Below are 18274 nucleotides of genomic sequence, written 5' to 3'. Positions count from 1 at the left end.
TACAGAGAGTACACAGCGGATTTATTTTGACATCAAAAGCTGCTTATATAATTTATTTGTTCAAGGGTAAGACAAATTTTGCTCAAATACATGGACAAAAGATTGAATAATACAATTCTGTTCAAAGTTCACAGCTCTGGTTAATCTGGGTTTTGTTCTGGTTTAGTCCTGGATTTATTTATCATTATATTACACACAATTGCTACAATCCTGCTAAGCTGAAAGCATTAGCATTGTAATATCATTATTATGAAAATAATAATGTAATAAAACAAAATCACAAAAAGAAGAATATTTATTTTTCCTATCTTAACCAAAATCATGATTTTGAAAACCAAAATCATGGTATGAGCCATCTTGTAGGGCAAATAGCAAACAGTTGTAAACTAGCTCGTATATACCATTATATTTCTTATAATGCAGTATTACAATTATGACCAAGATTGTGATTATGACTACATGTACACTCACCAAGCCATCCTCAGAAAGCCGCAGACATGAACCAAAGTCCCCCAGTCTGATGTGTCCGTCTGCAGTCAGGAGGATGTTGTCTGGCTTGATGTCCCTGTGGTCAAATTGAGATAGATAAGACAAGATAAAAATGTGACTCTTTTTGAAGTTTGGGCTGGTCTTTTAACATATTAGAGTTGTGTTTACATGCACAAGGCCATAAACTGGTTTCCCGATAAGTCCAGAAAGTTATCTCTCTTAATTTGTAAACAAAGGGATATCAGTCTGGTCACCTCCATTGTGTTTCGAGCTAGGCTCAAACACAGCCGTCCAATCAGATTTGTTTATTTCAGTGATGCATGTGAAAGGAGGGAGCTCATTGGTCTTACATAATTTTACTCACCTGTGCACATATCCCAGTCTGTGAACAGAGTCAATGGCCAGTACCATCTCAGCCAAGTAAAACTGAGCCATGTCCTCAGGCAGACGGTCTCCAAACTTACTGAGCAGCGTCAGGAGGTCCCCGCCCACATAGTAATCCATCACCAGGTACTGCAGACACACACTCACAAATGTCACAGCAATCCAAACCAGTAACCAGGATTAAAAATAATTGAGAATAAAAATGTATTTTGCGGATGTGTGGATAATATATGTGTGACTCTTGATGATGAAGTTTTGGCTCTGACCCCCACTAATGTTTGTATGTATGTATGTTTGTTTGTTTATTTGTATGAGTTTATTGCTGTGACAAAAACAAAGCATAAAATTAGGCCTTCCTTACATTAAGCCTTCCATACTCGATTGCTTACATAACCATAGGTGAGCAGAATCCTATTTATCACTGATTTATTAGTATGTAAAACCTTTTTAAAATAAGAAAAACTATGATTTCTATATTTAATGAAAATATTTGGCTATCACAATCAAATGTTGAAATGGTTGCACAGTACTATACTAAAGGAGGTCCATACCAGATAGTTGTCGTCCTGAAAGGCATAGTGCAGTTCTGTGATCCAGCGGCGGTCTCCCTTAAGCAGCACTTCTCTCTCCTCCTGGTAACACGCGGTCTGCAAATTAAAGACATTAGCAAAAGGTTTTAATGGTGGTTTGAGGGGCAGTCAATACCTTCTCGAGGTCGCTGTGGCTAAAGAAGTAGTTCACTATGAAGTATAGCGAATAAACGGGTAATGCACAAAATTGGAACACGAATTTGAGTGTTTGGGGAAACGCCATATCAGACAAATAATATTAAAGGATGTATGTAGTATGTCTTCACCTGCACATAGAGGACACACATTTTTTTTTCTCATTCTCAGTATATAGACAGGCCGTGCCTCACATGAAAGCTCAGAACCTCCAGAATTCACTCACTGAGCTGCAGAGGCTGCACTAGCTCTGATTAATGTTTGGCCGAAGGTGCTGGGGTTTAGGTAGTGCCGATTCAGATCAGAGAAGGTTTTTTTAGGTTTAAACCTGGATTTTGGCATTGAAGCTGGCTACGTAATTGAAAGAATCATGTGAGGCTGATTCTGCTGTCTGATTGAATAATTGTCTTGAGAACCAAAATCATAACATAGACATGTTCAATGTGATAACAACTATAATGCTTATTTATTTTTTTATCAGTATAAGCTCTATTTCATTTAAACATGATCAAAATCTTACATACAGTTCCTTTAATATTTCAATTTCAACTCTATTTGTGTTTACCTCTCCCCTCTGAAGCATGTCCCACTTGTTCATGATCTTCAGAGCGTAGACCTGCTGAGTGCTGCGCATCCGAGCCACAGCAACCTAAAGGGAGGAGGAAAACGTATTTACTACTGTTCAGCAGCAATGTCAATATATCATGTCTTGAATACAATTGTACTGGGTAATGAGACTGATATTGTATAGAATTAATTATATTATTAGGTCATATTTTGGATCATCTGAAATACACTGCAGGTAGTGTTATAAACTGTATAATTTGTTAAGAACGGCTATGTTTACATGAACACGAAAACCTTGTTATTACCTGATTTCTGGACCTGTAAGGTTATTTAAATGACTACAATGTGAGTAATCAGAGAGTCTCATCAGAAAGAAAACTGATGATTTTGCTGTTTACGTGTAATTTTAATAATATAAGGAAATCTGATCATAATTGGATTTTGAGTGCACATGTAACCACAGCCAGAGGTCAGTTCTAATCTAATGGATCAAGTGCATATGAAAGGTTTTTTTTTTCTTTTTAATCTTTGTTATACTTCAGTTAAGTGGCAATTTGTGGGAAAGGGCATTTTGGTTGAGTGCTCATACAAAATAGCTCTTATCTCATCAGCATTGAAAACTCCATCCAAAATGCAGGGAATACACACAAGGAAGGCATTTCTCTGGCTGTTTAAACTTTCATTTAACAAAACTGAAAAAACTAGGCCACATTTGTTTTAATATCATTATATTATATATATATATATATATATATATATATATAAAATTTTAACTGTGTTTTTTTTTAAATAAATAGTTATATGCACTTTAATATCAAAGGCCCTATACCAGATTTTTACTGTCTTTTACCTTCTTCACCATCATTTGCAGCAGTCTGAATTCATTTCTCAACACATTCCTTGCTTCCTAATTATTCACCGCAATGAGTTTGTGAGCGCATTTTTCACAACTTTCTGTAGCCAGAGTTTTACATTCATGGTAACACTTACAACAACTAGCATGCTAACAGAAAAAAATGGGTACAGGTCCTTTAAGTCTCACCTCACTGAAGGTCCCTCGTCCAATCACCTTGAGAATGTGGAAGTCCTCCCTCTTGATCCTGGTCCTCTTCACTTGTCGGACCAGAGGCTCAGCTGTGGGAGATTACAAAAACATTAATAGTTATATTTTACAACCCCGTTTTTAGCCTTGACATTCAGAAGAGAGACTTTCCACAAACACCACATAAACAAACTTCATATTGCAGCTGGATTCTTCACATATGCCACTGTGTTCTATTTTCGGCTGTTGTTGTCAACCTATTTTTGGATGGAAAACTCAATTTTGTCAACGTCGTTTTTTTGCTGAAAGCAGTCCATACAAGCACATGGCTCCATAACTCTCCAGGGGGCCCAGTGCTGATTGCACAGTCGTTTTTATGACAAGATTGTGCTCCACTTTACTCAATGTTAAAGATTTTTTCCCCATGTATTAAAGCAAAATGTGTCTTGCCTCAGTGCAGACACATTGTATAAGCAGCTGTTGAGGTCAAATGATGTCTGATGTGTAGCGTACTGTCAGCATGTAATTATAAAGCCTTTTATTGTCCGAGAATCAGGAAGTGCACTGTTAACTTGGTAGTTAACATTACGTGTTGGCAAACTCTGTTCTGGCTTCTGCAATTTGTGAAAAGTGATTATAAACTCATCGTGGAGAATAATTAGGATGCTTGAAATGTACAGGGTAAATGAGGAATAACTTTGGACTACTGCACTAGTTTTGGTTTTTGATGTTTTCAAGACAGTAATAATCAGGTAAGCCTCTAAAATGGTAGTACTTTAGTGTCAGTTTTTGTCAGTTGTTATAATGTTATTTAATCTGTAAAACTTGGCACTTATCCAGACTTAATTTAGTAAGAAACAACTCTAAACACATACTGTCGGAAAGCAGTCCCTCTCTTCCCGTTTACACTGGTGCACCTCTGACACACTTTCGTCTCACGGAGCAGAGGCAGCGGAATGATAATAAAAATATAGGTCTGGAAAATATGCCAGGATTCGTGAATAATGGCTGCTATTTTTAGGCGCCCCCGCAGACACAGACAGTTATTGTCCAAGAGGAACTCCCTTTATGGCAAGCAAGTCATCTTCACTGGAAAATACTAGAACAAGGAGGAGATTTGTGTGGGCTGTACACATGCCACCGGACTGTACAGCAGCCAAAGCTCTAATTAAACATCGTGAGAAAGTCATGCTCATCTTTTGATAAAAGCAATTGATTAGTTAAAGGGCCTGTCTTACACTGTTTTCCGATCAATGTTATAATGTTTTTTCCTCATCCAAAACATAAGTTGTGTTTTGTTTCATCCAACTTAATTCTATAAACTTGACCTTTCTTTGTGCCGAGATACGAGGTAAACATGTTCAAACAAATATTACTGATAATATTATTATCAGTTTTACTGATAACGGCTGTAATGTTGATTTAGTGTTAACTACAAAAACAGTAGACATAATGTCTACGCATGATGTTTTTGGTGTTCAGTGTTTTGATTTTCAAGATGATTATCCAATCAGAAAGCAGAATAAACCTCACATGAGACTCTTATTTGGGTTGCTACCTCTAGGCAGACATTAACATCTGTCAAGGGACTTCAGATGAAAACAGTCCGTCTTGACTAATTCTGGCATATTTACAGAAATGTTAATTAATATGTTCCTGAAATAAATAAATAATGGAATCTATGCACCTGCAGCCAATTATTTGTCAGTGCTAGTAAAGCCTCTGCTGTGGTAATATATGCTGTCCATACACTAAAAATGAGAAAAGCTGCTGTGACTGTATTATCATTTTTCAAGCTGTGAGAGTGCAGGTGACGTTCAGGTCCTTAAATGACTCGCCCTGATCATTAGAGATCATAGAGTATTTTTTACAGATTTAGCCATACTTTGTCTCCCCTACATAGATGACTCAAATTTATTTTGCACAATAAACTCCCACTATATTTCAAATGGCAATGAAACACACCAACAAAAGAACAATATGCTAGGCTACTAAAAAAACAGTTTCATTGTTGACATTCTGATAGGGGGCAAGTTGGCATATGACTTGAATAGAGCTGTGCAGATAAACAAGCTAAGTCGTGTTAGCGCTAGCAGACAGTCTGACAATGACAAGCGCATAGGACATGTCAGGACAGGTCTATGTGATGCCAGTGATGATACACACCACCATGAGACAGTCAACAAGCACAATATGAACCGTAAAAAAATTATTGTACAGGGTAAAACAATGCCCTCAACTGCAAAAAAAATAAAATAAAAAAAATATATATATATATGTAAACAAAAGACAAGAGGACATCTAGACCTTCAGCATAAATGAGATATAACCAAGAATATGTTAGAGTTCCCATATTACGCAATTTTATGTTTGCCATAATGTTGTTTCCTCCTCACAAACACACCTGGAGTTGTGTGTTTTTCATTCACATGTTTAACACACAAACCCTGCATATTTAGGCTGAGTTCTTCTCTCAAACAGAAAACACACTGTTCCACCTTGTGATGTCATGTGGTGATACAGGAAGTGCTCCACTATGTTTTTAAACTGCATACATCTTCACTACAATCATTTGGACAATTTCAGCCCTGGAAGTGAACGAAAGGTAAAACTGAACTAAAAGTGTTAACTTGAAAACTACCACTTCATGACATCACAAGGTGAAACAGAGCTTTTTGAGTTTTGCGGAAAGGATTACACAGACATTTGCGAATGAAACAAAACACAACTCCAGTCATGTTTTTGAGGAGAAAACAACATTATAACATGGCTTTAAGCTCACAAGGATAAAATGTGCACAATATAGGACTTTTTAAAAGAACTGAATCTTTTTGTTTCAAATTTGTATGCATTTTTTATGCTGATTAACGCTGAACCAACATAACAATTATCACAGCAGCAGAGCAGGCAATACAAGTGAGAATCTTTTACACAGAAAAATGTGTTTGACATTATAATAGTTTGTTTTTTCATTATTATTATTATTGTAATTAAATATTTGATGTAGATTCTGCATAATTTCACAGGGTATAACAGTCCCACTTTCAGTTTCAACCATTTTAAACACATTTGAGCGTTAGTCGTTTCGCTTGTATTAGTTTGTTGTAAAGTTGAGTTCTCATATTTGTTTTTCTCAAAAAAAAATATAAAAAGAGCCAGTCATTGTTATTATTTTTTTATGAAAGGATCCAAAACATTCCAATCCTGTAAGAGCCAAAAGTCCCACCACTATCCCAGACACTTGACTCATTGTCATAGTGCATGTTCAAGGGCAAATGTTGGAAAGCTATGTAAAACAACTGCCTGACACTATCACACGTAGTTGTTTCTGTGTCATGGTGCAATATCACAGCAACAGAAAGGACTAAGTGGGCGGAGCTAGTGGTTCAAACTATAACAGGCCCTTTAACCAAGATTAACAACTTGAACAAATTTCAACAGCAAAAGCAGTTACCTGCCTAGGGACAACAAATGGAAATTTGCTTCTTTGCTATAATCGGGCATACTGTATATTAGTTACAATGAACTTGTTAGAGATGTTTTTGATATACTCTGTCAAATAAATAAATAATTAAATAAATAATACATTTGGCCACTGGTTCTATCTACACATAACAGAACTAAACTGAATGATCCCACAGTTCTTAAAAAAATAATAATCAAAAATTTAAAAAAAGCCACTATAAAGATGTCAACTTGGTAGTTATGAAGATGATGAAGTGTCTCACAAAATAACTTGAAAGCTCAGTGACATATTTTACTTTCAAAACAGTTCATTTTTGGGATATCAAATTTCCATAGAGATTTGTACATAACATTTATTTGGCAGACATGGCACATATTTTGGTTAAAGTCAACATGGGATCTTATTCTGCAGGAAACATATCGTTGCTGTTCTGTTTTAGTAAGCGACATTACTGCTGTATCCACATGATGAAGCTGGGCCATTTTGGCATAATATCAAATTGGGATTTTTCTGACAAATAATTGCGATTAGGTTTGCAATTTTTGTTTAAGTATTTGGTTCTATTCAAAGTGCACATATTAAACTCATGCAGAAATATTATTAAAGACAGGACAAGAAATAGGAAATGCTGAACTAATCCAAGAATCGCATGCATTTTGGGGAAAAAAACAACATAATAACAAACACTACAGAGTTATCCGGGGTTTTTTGACAATAAATGGGATATTTTGTTGTCTGCAAAAGATTTACACAAAACATGCGAATGAAACAAAACACAAGTCCAGGTATGTTTTTGATGGGGAAACATGGAAAATAGTCTAATTACAGTCTTTGCAATTGCTAATTGTGACCATTTAAATTTCGTTTCTATTGCAATTATCTTGCAGCCTACAAGTGAAACTCTCAAACACTTTTTATATGTATTTTTTATTATTACTTATTTTTATACAATTTTATACACAAATGCACAGCCTCGTACAAAGTATTCATGACCAAATGTGGCTCAAGATTTGAAGATGCATCCCTAGGCACTGCAATATGGTGAGGCACTGGTTTAAAAAATGGGTCAAATGCAGAGGGCAATTTTTCTATCTGTAAAAAAAAACAAAAATATAAAACAGAATGACAATTCACTTGTATTTATTGGGTAAATCTGTGTTGCAGGATATATTTCATTTAGAATTACAAAGCTGACAATGTGACTGTGTATTACTTAAAGAGGAGGCAAAAATCTATTTGTTTGAGGTTTCTTTGAGGTTTCCATGCTGTAACGTTGCTTCCTCATCAAAAACATGCCCGAAAAGATTTTAGATGTCATCCTTACATGTTTGAATATTTTATTTTAATTACTTTTTTAATGAAACTTGATTTTGTTGGAAGGCTGAAGATGAATAACAACACTGTCTTACAATAACATCTTATGACATGTGCATGCTGCTGACTCTATACTTGATTTTTTTCCATGTAATTGAGTAAAATTTGTCTTTCCCCAGTACAGATATATTGTATAGGCAGTTCTTAAGGTCAAAAATATGTTCTGCTGTCTGGATGTAACTATAAAGCATTATATTGTCCAAGAATCAGGAAGTGTGTGCTTAACATGTCAGTTGTTGTCAGAATTACCGTGACAGCAATCTTTGAAAGTTGCGAACAATGCTTACAAACTTGTTGCGGTGAATGATTAGGATCCTCGGAATGAATATGTAAGTGAGGAATAACTTTAGTTCATTTTTCACGGTCTGCAGGGATCTAGAGTTAGACCAATATTCTATTCACATATCTTGCTGCGTATCTGAAGTGAAGCAGGAGGGACAGGCTGTGTTTGTGGCAGCCTAATGGTGCAGTGAGCCTACAGTGAAAACAGTGGGGCTGGCAGGGCTGGTTCCTCTGTGTGTTGACTCTGGCTCCGATGCCCTGCCCTGATAGGACGCCCATGTAGGGAGTCAACAGGCCATGCAGCTGTACAGAACACAAACACAGCTATATACAGACTGTGTACAAAGATGGGTACCACACACAAAATATAGGGGTATCTGAGGTAGGATATTTATTTATTTATGTTTATAAGTACTTTTCACAACTGTTAGAGACCAGAGTGGAGTTTGGAAGGGGTGCACTTCCTGATTATCTGGCAATAAAATGCTTTGTAAAGAGGTGCTTAGTCAATAAATCTGTACTGGTGCAAGACAAATTTTGCTCAAATATATAAGAAGAAACAGGTTCTTTAAGTTCAGAAAAATCAACTGAATGAGATTTGTGTAGGACATTGTAATTAAACCTTGTCCTTAATTGCTAACACATATTTAGATCGCCATCTTACCTTTTGTTTTGAAAATGCTATATGCCAAAAACAATGTACTAAAATGTTTAATAAGTTTCACTTTTGTTTTTACTGCTCTGAGTCCCCGCTCCCTTTGCTGTCTGTGCTATGTCAGTCCCCCTTCAGAGCGTTATCACAACACAATCACTATGCATTTCACTAATTAAACTAATGCTCATCACATCAGGTTTGTGAAGTTGTAGTGTATTGTTTTGCATCCTGCTTTTCTATATCTATGGAAAATTGTCATGTGGGAGGATGGCTGACGTAGGCTTGTGGGTTGAGCATTGTACAGGGTCATACTGGCATGTTTTGGGTCATTAGAATCTGCATTGTAATTTGTCATAGTGGCCCCCCAACAGTATCTTACCTAGGGCCCACTAAAGGCTGAAAACGGCCCTACATGGGAACAATAGAATACTATGAAGACTGATTGGACTGACTTCGGGTTTACAGAGGTTAATATGGAACCCAATTCGAGTCATTGCTCTCTCCGGTGCGGTGTAATCCTTTCGGTACAACTCATCAATCAATGTTCGGTGAAATTACATAGAGAGATTTGGCATGTCAGATTGTAATATTTGTAATGTAAAATGTGTAAGTGTCGCATGTACCGCATTTTATTTTCACATATACATAAAAAACAACTAAAATGGGGAACCAGTGGAGCTATGTTTGTGAATCCAAAAAAATGCCTTGGCACACACTATTGTTGTGTCCTTTAGCAAGACACTTCTCCCAAATTCTGTCTGAAAGGGTCTCTAATGCAAGAAAAAAAAAAAAAAAACCTTGCAAATCCCCCTTCAACGGTTCAGTCATTATCATTGTGCTAAGCAGTAGTCCAAAAAAAACTTGGTGACAGGTTTTTGGAGAGGGTATTAAAGAATTTAAAGCCACAGTATGTACTAAAATAAAAACTTTTTTTAAATATGGGTTGTGTTTATTGCCCTGAAAAATGTAGAAAAACATGCATCCTTACTATGAGCGGGCTTGCATTTCCACAAACCTGACTTATTTAACCTGGAGGAGGGCTTCTTTCTGCTTGTTTCCATGGAAATGTTCCTTCAGCTGTGATCGTTTTTCAGTATGGCATAAAATGTATCTATGTCCATGAAGAATGTTCCAAAATATGGTTTTAACTTTCTATTTCTATGGATTCATGCAGATGACACCTTCAGAAAGATACATACTGTACCTTTAATGCAATTCAGTGATATGATTTGCCTGTTTATTTTAGGCTTTAATCATAATTGAACTATGTGAACTTCATATATCATCACTTTATTTTAGACAATTTTGATTTCCTGTCTGCTCTTAAGGAAATATTAAAAACACAAACAATAAATCTGTGTTGTAACAGTAATAAATTAACTATTTTGGTTGTTGAAAGACCTGATTTTTACTGTCTTAAAAATATGAAAAACAGAACTGGTTCACTTTAAACGGTTTGGAGTGGTCCGAAATTATTCCTCACTTATCTTAATCATTCTGAGCATCCTAATTATTCACTACCATGAGTGTATGATGAGTTTTTGCTGTGATGGTAAGGGCAATAACAACTAGCATCCAAGTAGCATCGTAAGTATTCACCTTGATTAGTTTAAGAGTCTAAGATCTTTTCACAGACTGTTTTCCCATGATGGTAAAGCTAACAACAAACACTAGCATGCTAATTGTCCTGATTATCAGACTAAAAATGCTTTACAATTAACTGCAGACTTCTTTTGACCTCAAGAGCTGCTTATGCAATATATCTGTACTGGGTAAGGGTAAAAAAAAAAAACACATAGATGCCATTTAAACAGTATATTTACATTTGTATTGTTAATTTAACAGTATATACATTCCCAAAAATGTTCTTGAACTTTTTGATTGCTCCCAAAAGTGCACTATAATGGGTCACCTTGCTCTTAAAATAACATTCTTGTAAGTCAAAGTCAGCATGTAATAATTAGTCCAATGCACTCTATTTATTCAAGTCATATCTCATCCCAGTGCGATGCAACAGCAGGGGCAGGTGTCATGGAGCAGAGCCAGAATCTGTGCACACCAGAACAAATGCAGACGGTATATTTAGGCCACACGAAGACAGCATACGAGCTAAAACTAGCTACTCAGCAATGTTTAGGATTAGTCAGTTTGACAGGTTAGACTACTCATTTCATTAAAACGCACGTAATATAATTGAGCCCAAGCCAAGGGATGAGAATTGTACTGGTAAGGGACTAGGTAAAACTGCGTCCAGCCCCCAAAAATCTAAAAAATCTAAAGTTGTAAACAAGAATGGACATGCCAGAGACCAGAATTTGATGAGCTCTAATTTTGAGTGAAGACCAAGAAAAATCAACATAGAAAGTTGGCCATATTGGTTCAAAACCCAAGTTGACAAAAGCACATACCATCTACTTTTTTTCTACTACAATTTTCATCAAAAACACTTGAATTTTGGCCAAAAGACACTAAACCCATGTGTGATTAAGTATTATCAACAAAACAAGACCCAAATAAATAAATGAATGACATGCAAATCAAAATGCTAGGCTATCTAAAAAAAAAAAAAAATGGCTCTCTTGCGCCCTCTTAGTTTTATTTTGTTTATTATTTCTGATGTGTAACTATCAATGTCAGTCTAGTTTTAGTTGTTGTATGAGAAAAATAATGGTCAAAAAATGTTCTTACTCAGCCTGACAAGTATAGTATATACTGCAAGACTGGGGAGAGTAGTGATTTAGGCGGAGTCTTCACGGTAGCATTTTACATTGTTTTGTTTTATTTAAAGTTTTACTTGTTGGTTTGGACATGGGCAGCAGATATGACATTTGTAGAGATAATTCCCCATACTAGAATTACACTGAGGTTGTTTAAAACCAGACTTATAGTGAGTAAGTGCTGACAATGCACAATGTAGAGTGTAAACATTGCACTGACACTCATGGTGGTGGCTCGCCCTGTGCGGTCAGCAGTGCAGTGTTAGCTTACATGTCCTTGCTGCTGTTCAGAGTCATTGGGGTCACAGAACACAGGGACCTTGCTGGTGATCAGTCTGAATGCTATTTCACACTGACAGCATAGAAATCCATTTAAAGCAGTGTTAAAAAGCCCAGTAATCCCACCACTGTCACCTGTCCTGTGGCTGTAAATGTACCCCTACTGCATCTTACTGCTAAGACCAATGGCCCGTATCTGTAAAGCTTACAGTCAACTGTGAGCAAGATATATGACCATAAAAACATTTGCGGTTACTCTTTTTGTCATGTTTGTTAATGCAATTTGAAGTATTCTGGATGAGCTCAAGAAGACATATTATGCTTTTGTCTGCTTTATAGTTATAATCCATGACAATCGTGGGTCATTATGTTGTATTTTGGACATTTTAAATCGCAATATTCATCTAAAATGACTTAAGAGAAATAAGTCAGCTGATTTCTGAATTGATTTCCATTGAGGTACTAGGATCTGATTACTGCCTTCCCTTTTGCAATACATTGTCTTAAAAGTCATTCCAGCAAAGCACTGCATGGCTAGCTGCACATCACACTAGCAAGCAACGGATTTCTAAAATTTGTGGTGAAATGGTTATGCGACGCTGGTGAATTTTATGTGTATCACCATTTAAGAAAGTAAGTACAGAGTAGTGGGCGCGTACCGGTGGCATGAAAAGGGGGGTAGATCGAGCCAATTGAATAGAGCAAAATTACAAACATGCACAAATTACTCTAATTATGTCTCCTTTAAAGGTTGTTGTTCCATAGCATAGCGTTAAACTTGTCAATCTATATTCAGGTGTTTTTCTTTTTAAGGTCCAAGGACCCACCTCCAGATCTTGAGCTAGTTTTGGTTGGGACTATCTGGTGGATTGTCCCTATTGTGCATATTTTGGGTTGATGAGGTGATCAGGAGTACACAGAGGAACCTCCCCAGCCCCACCCCCCCAGACACAGGCAGAACATGCAACCTCCACACAGAAAAGCCTGGGAAATTGGGGGATCAAACTCGGGACCTTCTTCCACTCAGCCACTGTGCCACTGTTAGGAAAATGCATTGAAAAACATGCATTCTGTCACAATAGAGATGTTATTGCTTTGGCTGAATGTTTTACAGCGAGTCTTTATCCAATGATAGATGTTTTTATAGCTCAAAAACACAATGAAAAACATCCCCCTTGTAAGTGCTCACATACTCCCAGGGGTCCCTGTTCTCCTGGTTGGGAAACAGCGCTCTAATGTAAGACACTCAAATGGACATGTTTGGCCTATGACACATTGTTTTAACCTCACTGTGCTCCGTTAATACCTCCAGCCTCATCTTTAATACAAACACAGCCCGCGTCAGAGCTCATTTAAACATGCATATGCAGTAAGGAATGGAACGCTTGACTGGCCCAAAATAGAAGCATTCCAAAAGTGCACTGCGAATATTTATAACTACGCTGATTCAAAATAAAGATATGCACTTGCTCTGTTCAGTTCATGCGCAATACTAAATTATATTCAGTTAGTTAATAGATGTGATTAGTGCTTACTTAAAGGTGCATTATGTGACTTTTCTGATGTCTGCTTGTCTCCATAGAGAAGTTATTGCTTTACCTGGATGTTCCACCGTTTGGCATTAAACATATCAGCCTCTCTGAAGACAAGCAGCTGAGGAGACTAGGCTATGTTACAAGCCAGATCTGTGGAGAGGGGCTTGTCTTGAATGCATGTTTTCTTGGGACTTTTTTGCAATGAAATATGCAAGATATATACTTTTAATGCCATAGAGTGGAGCATCCAGGCAAAGCAATAACATCTCCATGGAGACGAGCAGATTGTGGACCTCACCAATTATACTCTAAATACGAGTTAAAAGTGCATCATATAACGGTAATACATTATATACTGGCTTCCAATCTTATTCCAAATTTCTAGAGTTTGTAATTTACTACAGTGGAAATGTAGGCCAGATGCCCTCCCTACTGCAAACTATAGTAAGCCATATTGTTGAAGTGTTACACAACAGCAGTATGTAGTCGTGAGAGTGTGATCAAACCACCAACCCATACTGAGCTATGCAGTCAACTTAATGTTCACCACTGTTGTCCTTTATCATAACATTGCTAAAAAAACTGTTGCTATTTGAAATTATGTTGACATGATTTCTGTTGAAAATTACAGACTGGGAGTTGAAACTGCGACTGTGAGGTGAGAGGGCTAACCACTGTCACTGCATTTAGGTTGATGCTGTTTCTCACTGCAGCTGTTGTACATCACCCCAATGCGTTTAACACTTCCACAGCACACATTAGCGTCATAGGTCAAAAATGGCTCATGTGGTTGACCTGAATGATGAATGTCATATGAGACATGGTTTGAACGAAGTCACTACTGTATTTAAAGGTGCAATATGTAACTTTTCTAACTTGCTAGGCTATACGCTATGAACTTAAAGGTCCTATATTGCACAAAGTGACTCTTGTTGTGTTTTATTTCATTCAGACATGTTTGAGTAATTCTGGATTATTAGCTTGTCTACATTTCCAAAACTCAAAAGGCTCTGTTCCACCTTGTGATGACATAACATGGTAGTTTTAAAATGAACAGCTATTAGTAGAGGCAATTCAAAGGCTGAAAGTATGCAAATGATCCTAGTGAAGGTGTAAGGAGTTTAAAAACAGTGGAGTACTTCTTGTATTACCATATGACATCACAAGGTGTAACAGAATGTTGTCTGTTTGAGAGAAGAACTCATCTTAAATATCCAGGATGTGTGTGTTAAACATGTGTAAAGAGAAGACAAAACTCCAGGTATATTTGTGATGAGGAAACAACATTATAACATAGAGCAGAAAATAGTGTGTAGTGGGCCCTTTAATGAACTGTAACTGTATTGATCATATAAAGTTAACGTTCCACTTTATAGGGTCATCTTTAACTGGGCACATGACGGTCGGGTTAATGAATATCAAATCAAGTAAAGCGTCAAGTCTAAAACACCGAGGTTGCTTAGTAACCTGTGTTATCAAAAACACTGCTGCATATCAGGAACAATGAGTTGACAGAATGATTAGAAGGAGGACTGAGTAACACTTTATAACAGCCTTAACACAAAATCACATTGAGCAAATAGTTTATAATGAATGATTTAAGCTTAGTAACTACTTAACTAATACCGTAATTAGCACTTAACTTGCAATGAATTGCCCTGTGCTGGATAAAGTTACTCATAATTATTTCATACGTAGTTACTCATGACCTAACTTTTTGTTTGAGTATTTGTACATGTCCATTTAAGTATATGTAATTTGTTATTTTAAAGCACTATTCAAACATTAAGTATATGCAACCGGTATAGGTCTGAAGAAGGACAAAAAATTTACAGAAAGAGGTGGGAGAACATGTTTGAAATAAGTGTATATCTTTTGTAGAGAAGATTTTAAACTTTGTGCCAGGTTTTGTTTCATGTGGACAGGCCCAGTATAGAGATATGAAGGATAAAACAGGTCAAAACAGAAACAAAATAACAATTAAAAGGTACTACTATATAATTCTGACCTGTAGTTTAAACTAAGCAGGAGGATAGCTCAGAATTCTATGGTAGTATTTGCTCTTGATCAGATTGTAGATGTGTTGACCTGGTTTATGGTGAATATCTCAGTAATTACTGGGCCTGTCCACATGAAGTAAAAGCTGGCTCAAAGTTCAACATGTTCTCTGTCAGCCCAAATGAACAAAAGTGAAAATATTTATAGAAAGTGGTCCCAAAAATGTGCTTGTTGTCAGCTGAAAGGACTTCAAGCCATAGGATTAATATGGCAAGTCTCAACAATAATGACAAGGTTCTACATTTGTGGACCATAAGTTTGGATATTTCTATCAAAAACAGTGCATCTCCCATAGAGTTATATCGTCCCTTGCCCTCCATTTTAAATTATGACATTATCAATTCCTATAACATGAATGCAACTTATAAAACATCATGATTTTAAAGTTGTGAACATGTGTTACTATGCAACATTTAGCTAAATCCAATGACACTCACCCCATTGCAGAAACCTGCACACGTACTTCTCCCTGGCGAACGGCGACGTGCAGAACTCTTGGTAGACCCCCACGAGCAGATCCAGCAGCGTCTGCAGTCCCACCGGCCCCGTGTTCTGGGCCCCTTCCACCGACTCCAGCTGTCCTTGGCCCTTAGACATCCTTTAATGCCTTTAAAGCGTTCACCTTCTTCATCAGCACCATCCCAGCTCTTTCTCTCTCTTTGCCTGTTTTCGAACCCCACCCCTGACAAGCTGTATGTCCCGACTTCCCTCACTACTTCAACAGACACATCCTGTTTTACTCTTCCTATGTGATCACTTTCTTCCTCTTGCTAATTCCACCAAAACGTTTATGCTAGTTATTCTTCGGTCAAGTCTTCTGTAATAGCATGCGGCAAGGGTGTCCATTGTCTCCAATTTTGTTTGTCTCACTGGCTTTCTGTAACTTCTGAACTACTCAAAAAAAAATTTTAAAGTACGATTCAAAACATCAAAAATAGTTTACACCATCCACGTTTTTGTCAACACCATCCCAGATCTCTCTCTCTGCCTCTTTTCGGACCCCACCCCTGGCAAGCTGTACATCCCGACTTCCCTCACTCCTTCAACAGACACATCCTCTTTTACTCTTCTTACCTTTCCTTTCTTTCTCTTGCTAATTCCACCAAAACACTTATACCAACAAGTCCTTCTGTCTTCACTCTTCTCACAACTCTTCTCCAAACTTTTAATTCCTAGGCCTGTCACGAAAACAAATTTTAAAGGAAATATCGACAATAAAATATAATATTGAAACTAATTCAACTCCCTGTCAAATGAGTAAACTCTGACTTAAGATTATCCCCAAAAAATATACTAAATGTACAAAATAGTTTAAGAAAAATGTAACTGCAATAAATACACAGCACAATGTAATTATGTATTTAGTGTGTAGCTATAGTGAGTCAGTTATTCAAAGTCAATATAGTATTTACAGTGACGGACCAATTGAACTATTAACAAACAGTCAAAATAATTCTGTTTTACAAATGCCACAAAGTCTCTGTACCTGTTGCTAACTGTTTAAATAACTTCTCTTCCTCTTCAGAACAGGAACCAATGACCTGTACAGCTGAAAGTACTTCCAAGGGGACCAAATCTCTTGTTTTGTCAACCTGCTCTTCCCCGTGTCATGTTTTCCGCCGGTGGTGTCTCCTCGCTGCTAGTCCATTCGTGTGTTCAGTTCAGTTGGCTGGTTCCTCTGTCTGTACGCCTGCAGGGTCAGCTGGTGTGTGTCTACTGCTGTTTCTGCCTCTTCTCTTTCACTCCTCCCCAAAGTTTTTTTTTCTTTTTTTTTTTTTCATGTGAACTGGTGTTGTTATAAATAAAGCAGATTTGATACACCACTGGTCTGTAACTGTTTGTACTCCCTTTGTAACTTTTGAATTTATTATTTAAAACCACAGTATGTAACATTTTAGACAAATATAACTGTTTTTCACTTTGGTTGGGTTTATTGCTCTGGACAAATTTTGCATACTGTGAATGGACTTGTGTCTCCACAAAACTGACTCTTATATGTTTCATGCTGCAAAATCTCAGGCATAAATATTTGCAAAGTTGTAAGTTAACAATGGCATACTGCTAAATCACTTACCTCAAAATAACAGAGCTTAGGAATAGTGTTGTTAACTACCGTAAATTAATTCTATTTCTACTTTGGGTTGTATTGTAAATCAGACACTTATCAATGCTTAAATGAGTATCTAGTTTCAATACTAGTTTTAGCAAGTATCAAAACTAAAAAAGTCACAGAGATGAACTTTCCTGAATATTTTTAGAATGATCTTGAGCTGTATCAGAACAAGTATAAGACACATACTTTAGTACACAGATATAAGGCCACATGGTAATAGAAATGAAAGTACTATGATTTAATGTTTAAAATGACATTCTATTGTCTAAATATCATCGCGGTATTGGAATCGGTATTGAGCATCGAGTCTATGTTTTAGTATGAAAATTGAATTTTAGTTTCATGACTGTCAACATCTACTGTAGCAGCACTCTTACAGATACACATTTGCCATTTGCCTTGTATCAATACCACTCAGTTTTACAATTTCCCAGGTATTATTAAAATAGAATCCCAAAATTACAGCTGATTTGAATTATTTACTAATAACCTCATAACCCATAAAAATGAAGTTATCAGAAGCCACTGAGTATCAAACAGTATAAAGTAGTGACCTTGAGTTACAAATGTTACAAAAACATTGTTTCA

General features: G+C 36.7%; 1 protein-coding gene across 3 annotated transcripts in view; it reads right to left on the bottom strand.

Annotated features, from left to right (window-relative positions):
• Positions 1-17279, bottom strand: part of LOC117381936 (myotonin-protein kinase) — a 31597-nt gene extending 14318 nt beyond the window's left edge. For 2 of the 3 annotated variants that reach the window (XM_033978992.2, XM_055226763.1), the window contains exons 1-7: positions 17060-17279; positions 16011-16613; positions 3208-3299; positions 2164-2247; positions 1425-1520; positions 854-1002; positions 472-565 (exon numbers count right to left, since the gene is read on the bottom strand). In XM_033978992.2, coding sequence (XP_033834883.1) covers positions 472-565; positions 854-1002; positions 1425-1520; positions 2164-2247; positions 3208-3299; positions 16011-16170 — 675 coding nt within the window. In that variant the 5' untranslated portion in view covers positions 16171-16613; positions 17060-17279. The remainder of the gene's footprint in view (positions 1-471; positions 566-853; positions 1003-1424; positions 1521-2163; positions 2248-3207; positions 3300-16010; positions 16614-17059) is intronic. The other variant, XM_055226762.1, reaches the window with a different exon arrangement.
• Positions 17280-18274: the final 995 nt, after the last annotated feature.

This window comes from Periophthalmus magnuspinnatus, chromosome 14, assembly GCF_009829125.3.
Source record: "Periophthalmus magnuspinnatus isolate fPerMag1 chromosome 14, fPerMag1.2.pri, whole genome shotgun sequence".
Lineage (NCBI taxonomy): Eukaryota > Metazoa > Chordata > Actinopteri > Gobiiformes > Gobiidae > Periophthalmus > Periophthalmus magnuspinnatus.
Note: the sequence above shows the minus strand (reverse complement) of the source record. Positions and strands in the feature narration are given on the sequence as shown.